This window comes from Dunckerocampus dactyliophorus, chromosome 11, assembly GCF_027744805.1.
Source record: "Dunckerocampus dactyliophorus isolate RoL2022-P2 chromosome 11, RoL_Ddac_1.1, whole genome shotgun sequence".
NCBI classification, from domain to species: domain Eukaryota; kingdom Metazoa; phylum Chordata; class Actinopteri; order Syngnathiformes; family Syngnathidae; genus Dunckerocampus; species Dunckerocampus dactyliophorus.
The window spans coordinates 19,700,769-19,725,576 of record NC_072829.1 but is presented as its reverse complement, the minus strand read 5'-3'; the positions used below and the strand labels follow the sequence as shown (position 1 = coordinate 19,725,576).

At 40.9% G+C, this 24,808-nt stretch overlaps 1 protein-coding gene across 1 annotated transcript; it reads left to right on the top strand.

The window, feature by feature from the left end:
- The first annotated feature begins 18,336 nt into the window (after nucleotides 1-18,336).
- tbx22 (T-box transcription factor 22) lies at nucleotides 18,337-23,573 on the top strand. The gene is made up of 8 exons (XM_054792516.1): nucleotides 18,337-18,607; nucleotides 18,825-18,951; nucleotides 19,783-19,884; nucleotides 19,990-20,164; nucleotides 21,721-21,885; nucleotides 22,566-22,630; nucleotides 22,863-22,948; nucleotides 23,032-23,573. The coding sequence occupies exons 1-8, from the start codon at nucleotides 18,337-18,339 to the stop codon at nucleotides 23,571-23,573; spliced, it is 1,533 nt and encodes a 510-aa protein (XP_054648491.1).
- The last annotated feature ends 1,235 nt before the right edge of the window (nucleotides 23,574-24,808 follow it).

The window sequence follows — 24,808 nt, the reverse complement described above, 5'->3', positions numbered from 1 at the left end:
CTATCAATATTTGGATTGGTCACACCTGGACTGTTCAGGTTTTTACAGGAGACTTTTCGCCTCTCACCCGAGCAGGCTTCACCAGTTCATGTTCAGGGACTAGATAGGACAGCTCTAGTCTGTGTTCAAACCAGTCTAGACAAGAGCTGTCCTATCTCGTCTGTTATACTTAAAGACGAGATAGTACAGCTCCAGTCCGTCTTCAAACAAGGGCTGCAACAATTAATCAATGATTAATCAATTATCCAATTAATCGACAACTATTGTGGTATTCGATAAAACATTTTCTGATTTTAAAATGTAAATATCGTCTGAGTTCAGCCTCTCAAATGTGAATATTTTTAAATTTCCTCAGTCATCCATGTAAGCAGACCAATTATCTTTGTGTTTTAGGCAAAACCAGATATTAAAACACATCAGCTTTGACTTTGGAAAACAGCGATCATCATTTTTGCTTCTTCTCTAGTATGTTGCAGACCAAACATTGATTTCGTCCGTCTGGGATCAATCGAAACAACAAGCTTCAGGTTAATCAACTCAAAAAATAATCATTAGTTGCAGCTTTACTTCAAACTAGTCTAGACGAGGTGTCCTATCCAGTCTTTGAGGAAAACAGCCCAGTTGTAACTGAGCGAATGCCCTGAGAATCCATTGGCCTGGATGACTTGGAATATCCACAGGCATTGATATTTGGATCAGCGCTATGCCTCTGCTTCACTAAAGGGAAACTGAAAACAAAAAAGTAACAAGATGTCTGATTAGAAACATTTCTTCACTTGTGTGCTTCATTGCCTCTTTTTCCTCAAACATCAACCAGGAACGGAGCTTGTAGGCATTTGGCTCGCTCACTCGGCTGTGATTGTTTTCGCCATCCGAGCCTGTACTTTCCAAAACCATCTCAAATAATCATGTTTTATAAAGTATCAGCACCGCGGTTGTGCTGTTCCAGCCGCTGAACATGAGAAGAAATGACACACACTTAAAAAAATGTACGGAAATTAAAAGCTGTTTAGATTCTGAAAAAACATTCAGGATGACACCATCGCCGCTTGTTGGCATTTAGCCTACACAAGACTTAAGCTACGTGTTTTACTTTCTGTCTCCCTGAAGCAGCTATGCATAAAAAATGATTTAATCTTGTACTGTAATGAATTTAAACAAGCACTTAGTGAGCATAATACAGCCTATTCATCAGTATGAATATTCCACTCTGCCGAAGTGCTGTCTCCAGCTGGCTTGGCATTACCTGCCAGCGTGCCTGCCCACACAAAGACGCAGCCTTCACTGCATGGTGTGGAACCACTGGCCAGAGGCGAGACGCTACAGTATGTCTGACACGTATCCTCAATCCTCTAGTCTGTGGTGGTCCTCTGCTTTTACTCTCTTGACTCGGCTAGGCTTGTACATACGAATAAATAAACACTTATTGCTGCACATAGCGCTCTAATTCTTTGCAACATTGTGGCATATCTCCAGGTCTATATGAAATTCAACCATAAGCATCTCCCACTCCCACAAACACACGCATAAAGCACACACACACACTCCGCCAGGCTATGACATTTCCTCTGTTAAGCAGACAGATTGGACCGGTAATCACCACTGAAAGGTACATAAACAGAGCAGCTGATTTCAGTACCAAATTCCCTCTCCACTCCGCCCTCACCGCTCTCTCAGAAAAGCCTAAATGGTCCCGAAGGCTTGTTTATGGGCTCGTCTTACGCTGTGTTTGATCTGAAAGCTTGCCCACACATGCATGCATGGACACACACACACACACACACACACACATATTTGCCGCAGGACAGAGGGAAAGCCAACATTAACAGTAATAGCTGAGATGATAAACAAAAGACTTAGATTTAATCCTGAGGGCTTCTCAGCATCACACACAACAGAGGAAGGGAAAAGGAGGTGGAAGCTGAGGAGAACGTAGAAGTGGGCTGGAAGGGAGTACGACATGGGAGCGATGATTGGCCAGAACACAGGCAGCGTCTGATGCTTGAATGAGTTTTCCGAGGAGCTGATTAACAGCAGATTAAAGTCTCCATCCATCCGGATGACATCTCCGATATATTTTCCGTTTCTCAAACTGAAAGCAAAACATAAATTGTACACACACACACACAAGCAATGTGCATTATGATTGTGGCTTCAATGCAAACATATCCCTGTGGTCTGCAGTAAATGTCCAGTGAAAGCAATCAAATTTACAGGACACACGCATTTGAGCTTGCAATGTATACACCAACACACACTCCACGCATAGTGTGAAAAATGATCTTGTGCATGACATCACTCACCAGGCGCATACACATGCTTCCATCATCCATTGTATTACTATAGATATGTGAGACCACATGAGTCAAAGCACACACACGCAGAAAAACATGCAAAAGCGGGACGCAGGCCAAACATGTTGGAAAACTGCTCAGTGCTTAATGACACCACTGAAATGTCTTCATGTGGAACCACTATAAACTTCATGCTTCTTTGTGGAGGAGATGCTGTGGTTGCATAGACGGACGGATCTTTGTGCACATGTGGTGGCAAAACTTCATCTGCATCACACTCACACGATCCTTTCCCCACCGCGCGCACACACACACACACATGCACACACGCACTCTTGGTCATCACATATGGCTCTGAGACATGGGTGACAAATGAGTCTTTCCTGTAAGTATCAGCTTCTAAAGCTACCTTCACTCTCTCGCGGCACTGCCTGTCTCCTTCTTTTCATCCTCAGTCCTTGGCATCCCTCAGGGAAACGTAGTGATCCCACACCAAAGGCGGGCCGGTGTTGGTGGTCAGGAGGGAAGGATGTCAGCGTGTAGATTTGGTTCGGGTTGCTGCGTGTATTTGAAAGTGTGTGTTTAGTTGTTCTTTAATTCTTTTCAAATGAGTGATTTGTTGCACAAGGAAAAGCTGAGATTCAATAGGACTCAGGTAATGAGGGAATCAGTTGCTATGGACGGAGCATGCGCAGATGAGTCCAATTAAAAGCAGCCAAGCAAGAGAAAAGTCAAACTTCCAAAAAATAGCCACGTCCTAGAAAGACAGATACTGTAATTACTGATGTAGTTTGTTGTCACCGTTAAAATTAAAGGTGCTTATTACCATATTGACCCAAATTTCAGACAATCTGTTGTGAACCCGTTTTTTGTCTCTTGTGTCTAGTCTTTGTGCTGCTCCTCAGGCTTGTCTTGCAGTGCCCATATTTGGTGTTCCTGGGGCGGAGCTAGACTTTTTTCCTTTGTTATTGTCGAAGTTTATGGCTAATTCATTCCTGTTATTTTTTGAATTGATTAGTTCCTTATGCTTGAGTTTTTGTCTGTATGTCTTTGCCTATGTTCACACAGCAGGGTATGATTGATGCCCGATTTGGATTAAAATCTTCGGCCTCCTTGTCTTGGCTCCCTTCGCAATGCTTGAATATTTTTCAACACCCGAGTGTGGAAAATGCGCTTTTTTGAAAAGAGTTAAAAATCTTTCTGTAAGACCGTTAAAGCATTATGGCTGAATTCTGACTGGTGATTGGATGAGTTTGAGTAAAACAGGGGAAGCCGGTGTTTGCCTGCCTGCATTATGCAACCAAAAAAGAAGATAGAGTTTTTAATTCTGCAAGGACAGATTCCTTTGTCTTTTCTGCCAACGATGCTGGCTTACCTATGTTTAATATGTGGTGAGAAACAACAAAAAAAGTTAAACGATACCGTAAATTCCGGTGTATAAGCCGCACTAAATCAGATTTAGGAAAAATCTGATTTGTTCTTATATAAGGCGCAGCGGGCCATAAGCCGCACCCACAACATTTACAAGAAAAACAGATTTGTTCTCATATAAGCAAACCGCATATAAGCCGCAGGTGTGCACGTCAGAAAATGGGATATTTAGTGCAAAGAAAGACTTGACAGAAAGATTTTTTTTTTACATTTTTGGTGGTCAGCGTTAGATGGATAGCTAGATACTTCATTCATCTCCAAGAGATTTATGATTTGTTTTGTATGCTTTATTGTATTTGCATTTGCATTTATTGATGTATAGTATACGTGAGCGGATATGACGTGTATGCCTGTGGAGCTACTTACATTGCGTAAGGTTTACGTACGGACATTTGTGAAATTGCTTGATATTACACATTATTTCTGCTGGAGTTATCCTCTGTTCTTCATAAGAACCACGGTGGCACCTTTGTGGCCGCCACTGAGTCATGATAATGCGTGGATCCCCCCCGGCAGATGCAGGTATGTGTCAACGCGATCGCGGCACAAATTCCAATACATCCCCACTTTTTTTTGTTTTCATTCAACATAGCAGGCTTTGCAATATTGCCGGTATATTTATGGTGTTTATTGAATAATCCAAATCCAACGATGTTTTACAATTGATTTTAGTATAAATTGTGCTTCTTGTTGCTTGCTGTAAACTGCAGCGCTGCAGCACACATTTTTTGGTTGCTTCCTGAACTTTTTTTTGCTGTTATGATGGACTATCTTAGTAATAGCGTTTTCCGAAATACATATTTAAACGATTAGTTGTAGTTCTGAAGTATGGGAGATGTCACGAGATTAGAACATGACCACACCAAGTGTCATGGGAAATACAATACAGGCAAAGGGAAAGAGCTAGCAAATGAGAGTGTACGGTTGAAGATGGAGGGATGAAATGGACGGGTGTCTGTTATGCTCCAGCAGGGTTAGAGGGAAATGACCTCATCATTCTGGGACAGCAGGGAGCTACTCATCTATAGAACTCACATCTATAGAACTCTCTCGGCCGTGCTTTCACTAACACACACAAGCACACGCACACACACACACACACACACACTGCTGAATTGTAGCCAACAGAATCATAGCTTTGTGGAATCACTTCCAGATTCTGTGACATCACTGTCAGGTTCACAGGAGGAGCAGAAAACACACACACACACACACACACACACACACACACACACACACACACACACACAGAAAACCTTTCCACAGAAAAGGCATAACACTAATCTGTATTTTGCCCTCAATTACTACACATGGGTCGTTTCATTGCTTTTGAGTCCTGTTTCCTTTATTGAACACAGAGAAAAACTTACTGTCCTCACGTCATTCAGCACAGTGTGGAGGAGTGACAGACGTAATCTCTAATGGCAGAAAGCCATGAAAGCGCATTCTTCCGTAATATGTACAGAGTACCAAGAAGTCAAAAGCGGGATTGTCACTGATTCACATTTCAGAGCACAAGGGGAAAATGAATCCCCTTTCCCAGTACTATGGCTTCTATAGGAGCAGTTCTTCGTGAAACATTTACCCAATAAAAAACGCGAACTGCTAACACAAACGTGTTACTTGAATGGAGGTTTAAGGCTGAAATATAGGAAATAAGAATTTAATGCATAACTGTGTGTGAATATGTGTCACATATCAAAATGTACTTTTGCGTCTGTGGCTGAAAATGAAGGTTGCACTCACAGATGAAGCTGAGAATCTGCAAAAGCATGGCTTGAGAAGTCATGAAATTACTTTTAGTGCTGTGTGAAAAACCGAAAAATATTCAGCGCAGAAAAATGCCATTGTGTTAAAAAGATTAGTTAGATTAGTCGACTTTTGCCTTAAAGGAGAAACATCATACAATTTTTCCACAAATTAAAACGGTCGCCAGGTGAGGTAATAAAACGTCTGTGACGTACCGCACACTTATCACTCCCTCTAAACAGCCCTGTTTAGAGCAGTCGATTTTGGCTGGGGCTCTCCTGTCTCATGGAAATGAGCTGCTGCTCAACACGCCACCTCTACACAAGTACAGCTTTTTACCACAAGTACTGTATAGCGGGACAGACATTAGTTTGTGTGTGTCGGCACAAGAGCAAGACACACAATTTTGACAGTCACCGTTATAACAGTTTTACAGTTCCTACGGATTTTTCTGGCATAAAAACATAAACATAAACATAAACATAAACTGGCATGTTTCCATCATAAACCTGATTATTCCACTTTGCTCTGAAGTCCTCTGTGACCAGCAGGCGTATGTTGGATAATGTGTGTTGATCTGTGCATCCAACAACACTGCAACTCTATTTAACTTTTGTCTTTGACATGATAGTGGTTCCATGTAGCCCAGCCATCGCTTGCGAGAAAAGAAAATGATGGATCTTCGCTCTGGTCATGGGTGGAGAGACTCGGTGTGAGGGGCGGAGGTGGAATCAAGTGGTTTTATTTAATTCCAAATGTGAATGGCTTGCTTAAAGACACATTTTCTGACATAGGCAGCTCACTTTAATGTGTAATTTCATACCTGATGGTGAGCAGGCTCTCCAGATCCTCAAACATGTGTATGCAAGCAATTAAAATGATAGTTTTCCATCATATGTCCCCTTTAAAAGTTTAAGTTGTAGTAACATGTAGTAACATGCATTTGTTAGCAGACAAAGATGTCAAAATTGCAGCATCATATGCTGATGTAAACAGTAATCACTGTGTGCAGTATTAGGCACCAATATTACCACCAATATTGCAAAGCAATTAAGTGTGGCAATGGAAGAAAGTGATAGCCTGTTTATACTTGTATGTATGTGTGTGTCCATGTGTACTTGATTGTCTGGTAGGACTTTCCTGTCCTTCAGAAGTCTAAGCCCTGGCCAGGATGTAGTTATGGAGCGCTAATTTGCAAGCAGTCTGATTACAGACTTTCTGTGGACCCCCATCAAATCCACACATGTACACACACACACACCACAAACACACTCTTTATCAGTCATTAATCTATCAGGTGCTATTAGTGGGGGGAGGATGGGCTGATTGGAACCAGAAGGAGACAAAATGATGTCACATAAACTCACTTCACTGCCAAAGTGCTCATGTGTCTCTCTTTTCATTCCCATCTTCAACACACACACACACACGTGCACGCACACACGCCCACATGCATACCCACACACACATTTACATGCACACTATACACACATGATAGACATTGGGGCTTGTAACCATGATTGACACTTTGATAGAAAAAAGTGAAGAAAGTGTAGGACGGAAACTATGTTTCATGCTTCTTGACACATGTGAGCCCCAGCAAATGAGGAATGTTTCTTTTAATAAAAATAAATCAGTAGAGAGGTTTACAACAGAAAGGTAAAATATAATCTCCCACCCTCCTAAAATAATGCACACACTTGTATACAGCTAAACACAATTGCTTTGGGGCCGTCTTTATAGGATGAGTTATTGTTTAGTATTGACAGTAATCCATTAGAGTGTGAAGTGTTTCCAGACAGGAAATGGATCTTTTTATTAACACTGACAGAGTCATTATGTGTAAATACAGACGGGAGCCATTAATAAATCATTTCTCAGGTTCCTGATAGAGCACAAACCACAGGGCATTAAAGCAATGTGAATGCAAACCACACTCTGGCAGGCAGTCTGTTTTTGTGTGTGTGTGCATGTGCGTTAGTGTGTTTGTGTGTTGTTACACTGTACTTTGGCAAGCAGGATACTTGGGCAAAAACTGTGCTTTTGATTGAAATAGCATGTTTTTGTTCAAAATTTCCTTTTGGCAGCATTTAAATTTGAGTTTTTCTAAGAGGCTATATGTTGTCCAACTCTCAATTTACAATTCCGATATCAACCGATACCATTATGTGTAACATCACATCCTGTATCTCCTGTTGTGGAATGAACACATATCTGTTGTGAAACTAATGGGTACAGCATCGGCAATTAGCTTATCGATGTGGCCGTAAACAACATCTTGCGTAAGTACTGTAAACTACCGTGTCTGCCTGCTGCTATTTCCGCGTTTGTTACATTGTCCCTACCCCGTAGACATATGAATTAGGGTTAGACGATATGGACATTAGCATGTATCACTATATATATATATATATATATATATATATATATATATATATACACACAGTATATATAGATGTGTGATATGTATCACGATAAAGTAAGCTTGCCTATGGCACTGTGTAGAGCAGGGGTCTCATACTCAATTTACCTGGGGGCTGCTGGAGGTAGGGTCTGAGTGGGGCTGGGCCAGAACCAGATATAATACATATTTTATATAAAATTATTGTTATTTCAATGATTATTACCTATATTTGTTGATTGACTGGGTGAGTTCTTTATAATCGGGTGTGCTGAAGTTTAAGGAAGCAACTCTTTTTGATGCCAAAAAATGACTTCTTTTTTATCTTATTATCCCTACATATGTTGTGTATTTTGATGCAATAAGATGGTTGTAGACTGGCCAAAATTATTTCTAAATGGTTGGTATTACCATGATGATTGTGACCCATGCCTGGCCAGACCAGTCATACTTTGACAGTGTGACCTTCCTTCAAGCTCAGATAGGCCCTGTAACAAACAAATCATACCCTACACAATATAAGCCAATTTTGAAGAGTGCAGGAATCAAAGTTTCGTTTTAGGGACTGCTGGAAGTATTCAGAGGGCAGGCCATGGCCCTCCCAGCCCTTCACTTCAGACAGAGGCCCCCTCTAAGCAGCTCATCTCGCCTTAGGCCCACTCAGCTCCCAGACGTGATTGACATATGAATTACAGTGTGTGGTGATGATAATAAGTGTGCTAACCGGGGCCAGGGCTGTGTATTGCAGCCAGAAGCCAATCTAAGCTGGCATGGCCTGAAAGACAACCGCTGTGACCATCTGAAGAGGCAAATAAAAATGACAAGCTAACTGTTAAAGAACTGCTGATTTTTCACATGTTGTTTTGAAAGAGTTTGCGGCTTCACTGGGTCTCTATTCTCCTAAATTTTCACTTTTCTCCACCCGGCCACATCCAGATATATGAAACCCATCATTTATAAGAGCAATCTAAAAATAATTTCCCTCCACTGCGGTGATGCCATGATAGAAAAAAATTGTTCAGAATGATTGCTCTCAGTAGTAGGAAAACATACCAAGATGTGTGTGACAGAGGGTTATACAGCAACTTCCTACCACACACATACGCACAAAAACAATGGATTTCCTCGCAAATTATCGCTATGCCTCAGAAGCATGCACGTTAGCAGCACTAAGAACGCTTCAAAATCCTGCTTAAGTCTGCTAAAAACTTGAAAGGGTGTTTACGCTTGAGTGTCAGCACTGACAGGAATGATTTTACGACAACACCCTAATATAATACACTAGCTTTACATTATGGTATTAGGAAATTGCACTCTAACGCCCTGCGGATAACTTTTCCAGCCACTCACATTCATCTGGGGAGAACGACCCACATTCCGAGGGATCTATTCCCAACTTGCCAAAGCCCTGTGGATCTAAGTGCCCTTTTGCATTAGTGTCTGGGTTGGCAAAACCAACCATCTAAAACAGAGTACACACATACAGTAAATGGTGATTTTGAGCCAGATTCGCCCCTTCTGACCAAAGTAAGCAAATGCCTGATTATCTGACAGCTTTGAAGCTGATCCTGTTGTAGGAGTTGTGTTCGGGACTTTTTTTTCCTCCCCAGTCATCTAGGAAAACATTGTAGGTGGATACAACATGATCAACATTAACAATCAAAACCAAGGATGTGCCATTTGGTATGGAATGATCAAGCCAATCGAGCGAGACAAACAAATAACGTCGATAAGCAACAGTGAAAAGCTTAAAGTGAGACACATTTCCAAAATGGCAAACACATGATTGTCTACTACTCTTACTAATACTAATCAAATTACTCGACATGATAACAGCTATAGCCTATGTTGGGTCATGGGTGTCCTGCAGCACATTGCTGCCTTTTACAGGTCAGTCTGGATATTACGTCAGGTCCTGTTTGAATTGGGGAGGTAAGAACTGGAGCCTACCCCAGTTAACTTTGCGCCAAAAGCGCCAGTCAATCACAGAGCACATACTGTATAGAGACAGACAACCATTCACACTGTCACAGAGTGGGAACTGAATCCATGCTGGTTACACAGATGTACTACACTATCATCTGATATTTTAACATTTTGTTAGGATTTTTTAAATATTTAGGTGTGTAACCGACTTGAGATAATTTACACAACACACTTGAGGTGAGTGAAGGGCCTGTATCTCATCACTCCTTATTCGCTAGGTCATGGCACTGCCAGTGAAGACTGGGTGCCTTGGGTGCTGGCTGCATTAAATCTGCCGAAACTGTAAAAGGGAGGCTGCACAAGGCCTCTTGCATGGAGTCTTTGAACACCGCCAGCCTACAGGCCTGAAGGTGGAGCATTAAGGTTGTAGATAGATGAAATGGAGCGGAATAAATGGAGCAAGCTTCAGAATACCCAGGAGGATGACTACTACTGTAACTGTACATCTGAGTCTTCAAAGAGATCAAATTAAAAAAGAGCACATGCATTGAAGTCATATTAAAGCATTACGGCAGACATTTCATATTTCCGTGTGGTTGCAAGACAGATAAAATGATTGCTCATTTGCAGCAACAGTAACCGCATGATGGTTTTATTGTTTATGGGTCCCTGGATATCGCAATACGCACTATAATGTGGTTCTCAAACATTTGCCATGTTGACAGGAAATTCAATTTACTGCCAATATGATCATGTAGGGCCAAGATAGAAATATTAAAGCTATTGATTAGGATACGCAGTTGCATGGAAAAGAAAATTCATTCACTGGTCAAACATAATCTGAATTAAAATGCATTTGGCGAGCACACGCCAAAGCAGCAGGTTGCAGAATGAAGCCACCTTGACACTTGCACAAATTTTGTGCTAGAGTGTGGTGGCACGCAATTGTCGTCTGAACCTGTTTGCAAACAATGTTGGCAGCGTGTATCAAAGCGTGCCACATACTCATAAATGGGTTAATTTATGGGTTAACTTTTCTACCACCTCTTGTAACAAGTTGGGGGGGGGGGGGGAGGGAATTCTCAAGTCATTTCTATAGCCTTGTGAAGTTCTGTTAATAACTTAGCATAATGCCCGAAGTGGTGTAATCTATCCAGTTAACCATTCCCTCACCCACACTGTCCGTGCTTTCCTTTTTTTAAGTAGGGTTATGCCTTCTTCCTGCTCTTTCTGCATTCTCTCCTGGTCTTGGGCGATCCTTACATATCTTATCCACCGATCTTATCTACCACCGCAAAGATCTGAAAGGCAGCCACTGTACCCTTTTGCTCTGGCAGACTGACAGCTAGCAATTGAGCTAAGGCTAAAGCTAACTGGAGCAAAGAGCCAGGCAGCCGCCCGCTGTTAGCGCTTATGAGCAATGAAAAGACAAAGCTGTTAAGTATGCCGTTCATGGCACTGGACGACAGGCCATTTTAGTTTGCGGTGCACTTTATTTTGGTAAGATGTTGAAATCAGGTCTGCAGTGTCACTTATTGTGGTAAGTTTTGTTTGTTTTTAAAATGTGAAAAATAAAGGACTAAAAGAATTGATATACTGTAATTTAGTAGTTTGGACAGCAGTTTTCTAAACTTTTCATTTATATTTCAGAAAATTGTTTTTTGGCCAAAATCGGAATTGGCAGGTCGGGCTTTTTAAACTGATGATTGGCAAGAAAACAGAAAAACTTGCAGATTAAACAATTCAATAAACTCAGGAAGATATATGTGCACACCAATATACTGTAGAACTTGCTTCTTAATATTGTGTGTTTTGTTGTTTTGAATGTACACTTGCCTCATGCTAATCCTTAATCACACAAAGGCATTTTAGGCAGTTACTCTTTTTCTACAATCAAAACGGGACTATTAAACCTGAAACTGCAAATTCCTACAAGTTGATAAAATATTTGTGTAGTTACAAGTGATTCAATGCTTCCAAAATTGTGGGAACCGCTTGGGGAAGACCCTTTCTGTTCCAGCATGGCTGTGCCGTAAGGTTTATGAGTAGGGATGTGCAAAAATGAGATATCGGATTATATCGGTGTCCTTTTTTTCTGTCGATATTGGTATCAATGCACAAGTGAGAACTCATCAAACTGCACTGTGCTCCACAGAATAACAAAGCCTTTCCAGCTCAGTAAATCCATGCTATAAAATTATTTATAAGCTTCTCCTTTGGATTGTAACTATGCCATTTGCAATGATTGTAAAGCTCTATATACAGTATGTGAGGGGGGAGTAAGGCATTTTTCTTCAGTGCTTCTAGTCTAATATCACACCCTAGGAAGAATCACTCGGAGTCATGCAGTGTTCATGAAGCAAAATAATAAGCAACTGACAGAGACGTGCTGATTGAGTCCAGTATATAATTTCAATTAACTTTATTATTCCAGAGTTTAATACTTTGCACTGTACTTTGTTCTTATATGGATGTTTGTGCCACATAGAAATAGGCAGCTTTCCAAATGTAATGGTTGCTGTTGGTAATAGGACACGTTATAATAATTGCCGATTGGTTATGATTTTTTTTAATAACTATTGTGTAGAGTAAAAATGTTTAAAATAAATATGGTGCTTTTCTCTAACTTGTATTGCATGCAGTACAGTATTTGTCGTATTTTGCACAAACAGCTTATTTTTTAGATGCATCCAGCGGCCACACAGTAAAAGATGCATTATTAGTTCATTACACGAGGTGTGACCTGATATTAGTCTGAGGAAAGAGCTGAGGCCAATATCGGTAATGATGTGCTGGACAATATCGGTATAACAAATATCGGTAAGAAAGCCAATATCAAGCATCTCTATGAATCTCGTATGATGAGCTTGGCTGAGTTCCACAGAGTCATCACAGAACATCAGTGCCCTCTGACCTCACAAATGTTCTCCTGAATGAATAAGCAGAAACGTCAACTCAGAAATCGTAATAACCTTAATTAGTGCAGCGGAAGCTGCAGTGTTATGACAAGAATTTGTGCCTAGCTGTACCGGCGAGGAAGGGACAAGAGGCAACTTATGAGTTACAGATGGGACATTACACGCATGCATGCGGCTGATGAAATGACAAGGTTAGCGGAATTTGTCACCGTAATCTGTCATGTCGTAGGAAGATTTTACTGTTTGCATTTGTTCTGTTCTAGTCTTTATTTCATCATTATTCCTGCTCTGGAGGTTTTGGCACACTCTTTTAAAAAGACCGCAAGCAAGAGTAAATAACAGCGTCAACACTGCAGCCCACATGAAGATGTTTGCAAAATTGGGAACAATGAGCGTAGAATATGTGTACACCAGTTCTAAATTATGTTCAACACAGACAGGTCACATGTCATTCTTGCAACAATACACTATGTGTGCACAGCATTTTATGTGCAAACACTCCACATATTTCATTGCTGACGGGTGCTGGAAGTTTGACGTTTGGCAGCGAGTGGGCATCCGCTCCCGCAGCCCATGCCCAGAATAACCCTCACACTCCCTGACACACAAATACATACTCACTGCTCAGCATCAGGACCTAAGTTAAAACAAACCATCAGGGGGCCCTGTCACATCCACTCAGCACCGAGGAACAGAACAGACAGCCCTACAGTATTTATACACTCACAGGCACACATTATTTTGCTGTGCATATGTGCTTACTAAAAGTGCAGAAAGACACTAACTATGAGTGCCAGGTTGCTTGTCATTTTTCTTCGGCGCCAGTTCTTTCTCACACAAGCACATAACCACACACAAGCGTGCACTATAGCCTGACACTTATGAATCAGGAAAAATCGTAAAAAAAAAAAAACCACTGCTAGTCATGCGGACAAAATTCAGTTATTGACAGCCAATTTGTGCATAAAGGTCACACTACTGTACGCGATGCTGGCAAACAACACAACTCCTAATGAAGGGAGTTCCCAAATGAGGGGTTTGATAACATCTCCGGGGATTTTTGTCTATTTACAAATGTGTTCTGAATTTAAACATATTGCACAAATTGTGTATACATATGCCTTCATCATCTTCAAATGGAGAATTATGTAGCTGGCCCAAAAACAGATGGGAACCACTGAATTATTCAATTAATCAATCAATCAGAAAGTGAGTGAGACCCCTCTTATAGCTCTTATAGGTACTATAGTTCCCTGTAAGTCCTACTCCCTTGCCTCAGTTTGGGGAAGACCCTTTTCTGTTACAGCGTGGTTGTGCTGCAGTGCACAAGGCAAGGCCCATAAAGGCATGCTGAAATGAGTTTGGTGGTGGACAAACTTAAGAGCCCTAACATTAAACCCATCAGACATGATGAAGTTTCATCGAACACTCTCTGTGTGGACTTTGCATGTTCTCCCTGAGTTTGTACACTGCGTACTGTGGTTTACTCCCACAGTTCAAAAACATGCATGGTAGCTTATAACTGGAGATTCTTTGTTGTCCCTAAGCATGCGTGTCTGTGTGAATGGTTGACAACTGCATGCACCTGTGATTGGCTTGTGACCAGTCCAAGGTGCACTCGCGCCCAAGTGAGATGGGATAAGCTGCAGCTAACCTGTGATCCTAATGAGGACAAGAAAATTGGATGGATGGTTCAGGGAGCATGAGACACCATTTTCAGACATTGACTGACCACCACAGAGTCCAAAACGGAACCATATGTGAATCTTTGGGATGTGCTGGGGAAGACTTTGCACAGTGGTCTGAGCAATGCAATGCAAGTCATCAGTACAAGATCTTGAAGAAAAATTTACTCAATACAACTCTGGGCAGAAATACATTTTCCTGAAACTTGTGGAAATGATACCACAGCGACTGCATGCCATAATCAAATTTAAAGGTGGTCCAACAAAATATACCATGAAATATTACACACTGATAGACAGTTCATTTTGGAAAAATATGTCCAACATTGGTATCAGATTGTTCATGATTATTCTTGGCTACCACAAGAGCTGCAACAATTAATCGATGGTTAATCGATTACCCAATTAATCAACAACAATTTTGGTAATCGATTCATCTTTTTTTTATTTAAATATGTAAATATCCTTTGATTTCAGCCTCTCTAATGTGAATCTTTTATAATTTGCTTAGTCATCCATGAAAGCAGACCTATTATCTTTGTGTTTTAGGCAAAACAAGATATTCACACATATCAGCTTTGACTTTGGAACAAAGTGATATGCTGCAGACCCAACCACTAACTGTAGGTGTTTGCGTCATATTAATGTGGTCCATCTATGGCCTAACCGATTACTCCATTAATTGAAACAACAAACTTTTTTTGACTAAAAAAATGATTATGATTGTACATTCATTGTGTACATTCATTGTTTTACTCAAGCTATTTGACAAACATGTAGATTTTTTATTATTTAACATTATTTTAACAGAATATTCAAGCGGCAACCTGGCGTTTGGCACTTATTTGGTCTGTCAGTTCACATCTTCTATTTCTGAATAAAGAGGTGGAAATTAAAAATGTGCTGTTGTTTTTTTTTTATCCGATTCATCAATTAATCGAAAAAATAATCAACCGATTAATCAGTCATTAAAATAATCGTGAGTTGCAGTCCTATAGTTACCACATTGCAGTGCAAGCATAAACACACACACACACACACACACACACACACAGCTTTAAATCATTCAAAAATAACAACTACTTTCAATGTAAAAAACAATTAATTCATTCATGAAATCAAGTTAACTGCAATAAATTCTGTGTGATAACCCTGCTATTTGGTTGACGTGCATGCTAACAGCATTTTTTATATTGATTTACTGTATATGCACACATTGGCAATTCTACTTGTTTTTTTGGAGAGTGTAATTGCTCTCATCGTCATTATTAAACTTATGCGTTAATGGCAACCTGAGGGCCATGCAAAACTGAATTTGGGCCTCCCGTTCCCACTAAGTGTGCTTAATGTACTTAATAAGAGGGGAAACATGTCCCAAAGATCCTTTTATGCATGGACAAATTCAGATTCAGATCATAAAACAACCACAAAGAAGTTTAAAAGCGAGCCAGTCCTCCATCACTGCATTGAATCTCATGATGGTACAACCTCACAAAGTTGTGAGCTATTGAATTTTTTTTTTTCTATTGCTTTCTGGTGGCTGACATGGTCCAAACGCTTCAAACACAGAAATCATCTAAAACCAAAAACATGCAAACGCCATCAAAAAAATGCAATGGAAAAATGCTGCAAATGCCATAAACACACACACAAACTGTGAAAACATCTTCATGAGAGATATGTTGCAAATTGACGGAACAAACCGAAACTTTGCCAACAAGGAGAGCCATATCTTGGGGATGTCTGTCTTTAAAGTCATGAGCGGGATGCCCAGAAGAAAGTTGGGTGACTTTTGCAGAGGAGGAATGAAAATGTACATTTGTATTTATGTCTTTGTTAAACACTTGGCCGTACTATTTTTCAGTCTTATACAGCAACCAATTTACCTGACTAATGTTAGCGTAATAACGGATATCCATCTGATCTGGCTCCCTTCAGCTTGCAGTATTTAATGGGGTTCTTTTGGGTGTGGGTGTGTTTTTGGCATTTGCATCAGTTTTCTTCAGTACGTTTTTGATCCTGCAGCGTTTATGTGATTGCAACATTCCTAATTTTCAGCATTTTCCCCGTTGCATTTGTTTAATAGGTTTTCTGTGTTTGTTTTTATGGCATTTTCTGTGTTTGGAGTGTTTGCCCGTATCGGCCACCGTACGTGAGGGCCTGCAGTTATTTGAAGTTGCACTTTTCCCCTATAGACCACACGTTTATTGGGATGCACTGTGAAGGCAAATGACAAACTGGGAGAGGAATAAACATAAATCCACGCTGCGGTTTATGATGACAGAGAACATGTGATTTCTGTTGGTCATACTTCTCCATTTCCCGGCTGTTGTCAGAGATTTCCATCAGCCACCAAACCAACCGTGCTGTAAACACAGCGCTCATTTGTTTTCTCCTCAAAGCAATTATATCATGTGATTTAAAACATTTTAAATAGAGCCTGTGCCGACTTTTATTTGTGTAAAGCGGATCTATTTCATGTCGAGCAGTAATGTAATAATCCCGAGCTGTCATTACGGCGCAGACCCCCTCCCCTCCTCCCCCAGTGCGCCAAACTCCATCTGATCTCCGCATTTATGAGAACCAGACTGGTGCACAAAATCACCGGTCACCGTTAAAAAAGCAAAAAGAAGGGAACTTTCTCCGCAAGGGAAACAGGAGACAAGAGACGGCTTGAAGGAAAGCCTTTAAATTAATATCGGAAATGTTTGCTTCAAGAGAAATGCGCGGTGATATCTTACTTTCCAGATGGTTTGAATAAACAGACTTAAATATTTGTACCTCTAATTAGCCAGTAGTGCTCTGAAAAGTACTTGTATTTACATAGCCACCTCATTAACCTCCTGAGACCTGGAAACATACGGGGGGGTTGCATTAAGTAGTCTAATTGTCTTGGGTGAAAACAATATGGCAAAAATGTTTGGTCATAAAATGTGACTTATTTGCGATTTTTTGGCATGTCATGCGGACAGCAGTATAAAGAGTGCCAGTTGAATCATTTTTCTTACACCTTCTTTTGCTCTTTTGAAGAGAGGAACAAGGTATTTTGAAACAACATAAACAAAAATGATTTACAATGTTAAGCAGTTTATAGCGCTACGTTTATATATATTACATTCCATTTTTCCCGTCATGGTCATTAAAAAACACTGAAATCACCACAGATGACGGTATAGAAAAAATGTGACTGCATGACCGTTACCAAAATCTTGCACTCAAACAATTGACTATTGAACCCTTGTCCCTTACAGAGAACAAAAATACATGCTGGGTTTCAGGAAGTTAAAGGAGTAAAAACAACGTAAAATCATTTGATCACCTGCAAATAGCACTTAGAATTATATTGTACGGGCTTTTTAAATCAACATACACTCACTTTATCAACCTTTAAAAATACAACGTTAAGATATTTCAAAATGCAGACCTATATAAAATATTTAGTGGGGGAAAAAAAACATCAATCAAAAATCAAACATAACTTTGTTTATTTTTGGTGTATAAATACTCTATGCTAATTTAGGAAACGTTCCCAATGTTGATTTCGGTGTCACTGTGACTGTCATTTTCCATTTATCTGGAGGAAATTGATGTTTAAATAAGAAATAAATGTTTAGAAGGACGTTTTAGTTGCACATGGGCCGGTGTGAGGAATGCGCATGCATCTTCCCTCCCTTTCTGTGACGCACAGAGCGGATCCAGGGAACCAAGCCCACTAAGGCATGGGACCTCTCAAACGGATAAAGGAGAGAGGGGGGAACAATGTCTTGAGCAAGGGGAGGCGTGTCAACAATCAAGGATTTGGATGTAGGAGATCTTGGAGAGCACATGGAATGGAATCGGATTAATTACGCAGCGCGAAGGACCAAATCGAGAGGAGGACGGTAACTCCCTGAGGTTCTGCTGCGGTTCTGACGCGCCCTTCCCCGGTCTGAATGAGCTGGAATACTCAAATCTGGTGGGTGCAAAGTCAAGGTTCGCACGGATACACACCTCGCAGGATGTCATCCGCCAAAATGCAGGGTCTCAGCTCCAGGGCGCACGCATTTTCCGTGGAGGCGCTGGTGGGGAAGCCCTGCAAGAGGTTGAAAGTGTCAGAAGACCATGACTCAAGTTCACAAGGACACACGGACATCTTCACCGGTAAGACAAAACAACAAAAAAGACAATATAATTTTGCACAAAGTCAAAACAAGTCTGCGTTCAGTAATGAAACCTCTGATTAAATAAAACATTCACTGGAACTTATCTTTCATGTTATATTAAACTGATGTAAAAGATATTATTGGAAACGTTTGTTCAAGTTGTATAGTTTCACTTTCAGGCTCACCAAAGATTCCAAAGAAGGTGGATTCAGCAGCGAGGAGGCCTGAGGACAAATCCTGTAATGTGGACCTGCTCGAGAAGGCCGAACCGCCTGAAGAAGAGAGTAAGCCGAAACTCAGTGAGAGTAGACCGGACAGAGAGGTCCATGTTGAGCTGCAGGGCTCCGAACTCTGGAAAAGATTCTTTGAGATCGGCACAGAGATGATCATCACCAAAGCGGGAAGGTAATCTGGATTAACACTTTGGACATTCAGATGAAGATGCAAACCCTGACCATAAAGTGCATTATTTATTATACTTACTGTATATGAACATGTAATTAGCGAGACACTCGAAATATAAATAGGCCCAATAGTAAACCATTTAATTTATTTAAAAATCCTTAACTAGAACTCATAAAAACTGCAAAAAATCTGCACGGAAGCAGGATGTTATATGGCCTCATAGGCCTATAGTGGTGCAGACAGGTGGCATTTCGTCAGGTTTAAAAAATCATTTTAAGTGGTGGAAAAGTAAGGTATAGTCTATTAATCGATAATGCATTTATAGCCATACATTGCATACTAAAATTACCTGCATGTTGAATAGATGAGTGGAGGTGAGTTGTATTTATTTAAAACACATTGGTTACAAGAGAGAAATAATATGTTTGGCATTCAGTTTAATTCTACACAAATTCAACCCTTCAGTCTAAACCAAATCTTGTACCTAATATATTTGTGCGGATTATTAATAGATAGCTACTTTATTGATCGCTATAAAATAAATAATTTAACATATATATATATATATTGGCTTATCTTATTTTTTTTTATTTTCCAACAAAATGAGTTATCACTGTTTAACTACTTGCCGAGATTTGGGTTCTGCTAATTTAATTACCGAGAAAACACGTGATAAATCTCAGGAGTTATGATGTCCAAACTGGGAGGGCCCCCTGAGGCAAGACTTTTCTTCTGCACTTGGCGACAACCTCATGTAAATTTGCATACAACAAATAATGTATATTATAGTTCAAATGTGTGTATATTAATTTGCACTCCTCACACCACTAGGAGAATGTTTCCATCTGTGCGCGTCAAAGTGCGCAACCTGGACCCACGCCAGCAGTATTACATTGCCATGGATGTCATGCCCGTGGACTCCAAACGTTACAGGTGCGTTTATTTTAGGACACAAACATGTTATGGGTGTGCACATTGCGTTTTGTGAGGTGATTGTTATATATCTGTTTTATTATTAAGACATACACCTTGCCTTAGGTATGTTTACCATAGCTCCCAGTGGATGGTGGCAGGAAACACAGACCACTCTTGCATCTCGCCGAGGCTCTACGTGCACGCAGACTCGCCGTGCGAGGGAGAGACTTGGATGCGCCAGGTTATCAGCTTCGATCGAGTCAAACTGACCAACAATGAGATGGACGACAAAGGGCATGTAAGTAAACCGTCTCCCAAACTTGCATAAAGAGCAATAAAGGACTGAGCTATAATTTATTTTGTATAAATCTTGCACATCAAATTCTAATATCTCCATTGGCTTTTTATTGTAAACAGAGATGATTAAGACCCACTGTTGTTGGATTTAATTATGTACATGCAAGATTAAATGTGTGGTAAATGTTTAATAATTAAGTGAGCCATGGGCATGGGGAAGTCTATTGGGGGCAACGTTTGATAATCCCAAAAATTAATCCGAAAATTGTGCTGGGAGTATTGTTCCAGAACGCAATGAATGCTGAAAACATGGTTTGAGCAGAAATAAACCATCATCATCATCATAAAACTTCATGTTTCTGCAAGCAAAACTGTCTCAAGTACTTTAAGGATTTTGGTTTTAAAAATTAATTAATTAATTCATAATTTCAGAATGTCATAAATGCTTTGAATATGATGCTTAATGTGATTTTGGGTGCATTTAAACATGCTTTAAAACTAAAGTATGCCCTCCCACCCCCAATAGATAGAAATGAGAAAGGCAAGAAGCAGATTTAAAAAACGTACAATACAGTACCTAATGAAATTTTGTTAATTGATAAATAAAGTAAGCATTTGGTTCACTCACAAAGTATTTATTTTGCACTTTAAACACTACAAATAGATTTTAAAGAAAACACCATCTCAATGTTCATGATACTTTTGTTCATCAATGTTAATATTATAGACACTTGACGCAAATTACTGTATCTATGTTGAAAAAAATGACTTCCTCAATAGACACCTAAATAGGTCATAAATGTGTTGTTTTCTAATGCAAGCAATGCAGTTTGGCAGTTGAGATTATTAAATTAAAAAGCAGATGCACATCAAGATGTTGGAGCGTGATGGTAAATTTTTCTCTCTCCTATAATTTTATCTTTTTAATCAATGCTTTCAATCAGAGTTGAGTGAAGTATTATTTTGGGCATACTTTAAAGAGTTAAAAAAAAAAACATGTCAAATGCTTTGTTTTCTGTCAGTTTGCTTCTTTCCATTCTCTCATGTGACATGTTTAGACTACTTGTTAAGCTGTTTAATGACATCACTTCAAGTTTTAGGAAAGTGTGATGAATGTTTTCCGCATTTCAAAATATGGTTATGCTAAATTCTGCATGTTAATTTACGGAAAATTCAGTTAGATTAAAATAGAGTTGGCCGCACTGTGGCATGTCGGCCAGGAAATCTGGAAGATCTAGGTTCGACTCTCCGCTTGGGCATCTCTGTGTGGAGTTTGCATGTTCTCCCTGCGCGTGTGTGGGTTGTGTCTGGGTCCTCCCACATTTCAGGTTAATTGGAGACTCTAAATTGTCCATAGGTATAACTGTGAGTTTGAATGGTTGTTTGTCTGTATGTGCCCTGCGATTGGCTGGCGAGCAGTCCAGGTTGTACCCCGCCTCTCGCCCGGAGACAGCTGGGATAGGCTCCAGCATACCCCCACGACCCTAGTGAGGATAAGCAGCATAGTAGATGGATAAAATAGAGCTATTTGTGAAATATCATCATTTCTTATTTCAGATAATTCTGCAGTCCATGCATAAATACAAGCCACGTGTGCACATCATCAAGCATGACCCTCGGATGGACTTGTCCCAGATCCAGTCGCTGCCTGTTGAGGGAGTGTACAGCTTCTCCTTCCCAGAAACGGAGTTCACCACCGTCACAGCCTATCAGAATCAACAGGTAATGCTCACTGAAACTGCATGATTCCATTGCATGCTAAAATGGTTTGCACAGTAATTACATACAAAGGTTTTGAGCAACCAAGTTCGGGTAACAATTTGAAAATAAAAAAAAACCTCCACCCTTACTGTGCCAGATATATTCCAAAAGCAGATGTGTAGTGATTGTTATGCCGATCCAGTCAGCAGTTCTGGTCTGTCTGACCTCACAAACTTCTAATCTCAACATCATGAAGGTGATGAGGCCCACTTCCACGGGGTCTTTGCAATATCATAAATTGTCCAGCTTTTCTGTGGTGCCCGTTGCTCATGGTGACAGAGAGTGTGTGTATGTGCGGTGGCGCTGACCCCGCTGTTGGCTATCTTCCTCCAGTAACAGACGTCCACTGCCGGGACTGCCAGCTCTTTTCAGCAGGATTCATTTTTATGATCAGTGACTGTATTATTATAGAAACTCAATAACGAGCTATGACCGGCTGCCTGCTGGAGTCCAGAGCCTATTAAGGCAGTGAAAAAAACTCTGCTAAATCCCCATATGACAAGGTAGATCCTCCTGGGGGCTGCTGGGTGTAGTCCATCAGTTGGAAAACCCTGCATTTTACTGAATTGTTGTAAAAATGAGCTTGTTGCTGTCCTACCGCACACCTAAACTAGCACGTTTTCTCCACATGTCTGGCCAAGATCACGAAACTGAAGATCGACAGAAACCCGTTTGCCAAGGGCTTCAGGGATCCAGGAAGGAACAGGTAGGGGAAACCTCACCAAACATCAACACTTGTTACAGCTATAGAAAGTACTCGACTACAGGGCCCAAGAGAGATGTTAAGTTAAACTATGAACATGTGATACCACATAAACCCCTCACATAAAGTTGGCATGGGCAGTGCAGAATTTCACACCTCAAGGAGCCAACATTTAAATATCTGGAAAGGATTTTCCTGCTTCCGCAACTTTATGAGTTTGTCTTTGTGTCTATAGGGGTGTGTTGGATGGTTTACTTGAGTCGTATCCTTGGAGATCTCCTCTCAGTTTGGACTTCAAGCCATTTGCCATACAGCTTCACGGTATCTTTAACAGCAGCTTGCATTGCTTTTTCTATTCCAGGCTGTTGTCATTCATGTTCCTTGTATCTTGTATCTATCAACAGGTAGCTTGGGGTCTCCAACCAGCACTGCTTCCTCACTAAAGAGCCTCCTTCCCTTCTCGTCTTCTTCATCACTCCCTCCATTCCCCACACTGTCATGCCAGGACTCTGCTCTTCACACCCTCACACTTCCATTCTACGGAAAGACCTCCACCACCCCCGCATTGCCCAGCAGAGCCTTCTCCTCTCTGGGAGCAGACAGACTCAGAGGTCTATCGCCACTACCTTCACTAACAGACCTCCCGCTCTTCTCTGCGCTTCAAGGAAAGAAACCACCCAACTGTCGGGATCCAAGTCTTTCACGGCCTCCTGGCAGCCCCTCCTGCTTGATCCCCCTCTCCACCTCTCTCAGCACTCAAGGGTCCGCTTCGTCTTTACTTCCTCATCTTTCAGACAGTGCAGGCCCATATTGTCTTTACCGCTATAGCTTCCCCTTGAACCCTCAACTTACAGCTATTTCCCGGCATACTAAACTAGTTGAAGACAAGACAGAGGGCCCACTGCACCAAACTTCATGGCACCTGGCCACCAACCACCTCCTCTAAGCGGCTTAAACCCAATGAGAGTAACGGCCAAAGCGGAAGGGGTCATCTCTCCTGAGGCAAAACCAACCAAAACAATCAAAAGAGGCCTGTCACTGTTACTGTATATTTAAAAACTATTTTGAACAGCGCATCTGATTCAAAAGTTCCAAATAATGAATACTAAAGAAACGTGCTCTTTACTGTGCACATCCATGAACAAATGTGGCCAGGACTTGTTTTTTTAATGGACAAAAGGGTTCTGCTTCTGTACAACTCACCAAAAACGTTACCAAAGAAAGGTATAGCACCTGACCTATGCAGCAGTCTGTGTTAAATTAACTGGTATGCTCTGTGACATTTGCACAAATGTTGTCCCCACAGCGGTACACAATTTTACGTGCCAATGAGTAAATTCATTGTAAACTGTTGTGAAGGATGTGTAAACTGTGGCGAGGTTGCGTGCCAGTGCGCAAAGAAAAATGTAAAATGTTGAAAAGTTCTGGCAAGTATAATCTTCGTGCCACTTGCACCAACTAGTCGTGAATATTGTGCAGTCTATTCGCAAACAATGCGGTAGCATGGCATTTTGTGCCAATGCACTGTTCTTGGCCAAGAATTGTGTGGCAAGTGAGTAACTTACACAGAAAACGCAAACAGCGTACAAACTAGTCCTCACAGGCGTACCATCTAAATGACATGCATTGCCATGGCGAATTGTGGGACAATGTGGAGGCAAAATTTGTATGAAATTTGTCAAGGTGGCATATGTTTATTACATGTTTTTGTTCAGACAAAGGACTGCCATTCATAATTTTTTGTGATCTTGCTCTAACAAGCAATTAAGTACAAAAGTACAGTAATAACTAGAAATTTGGCTTATTTTGGGTTACATAAAAAAAAGAGGAGCGGATTGCACCCTTCGGCTTGGGAGTGAGGTTTTGCACCAGATGGAGGAGTTCAAGTATCTTGGGGTCTTGTTCACAAGTGAGAGAAGGCTGGAGCGTGACTTTAGACAGGCGGATCACTGCAGCATCTGCAGTAATACGGTCACTGTACCAGACCGTTATGGTGAAGAGAGAGCTGGCAAAGCTCTCGATTTACTGGTCCATCTAGATTTCTACTTACCTATGGTCATGAGTTTTGGGGAGTGACCAAAAGAACGAGACCGCAGATACAAGTGGTCAAAATGAGTTTCCTCCGTAGGGTGGCTGGACTCTTCCTGGAGAAGCTCAGAGTGGAGCTGTTGCTCCTTTGCA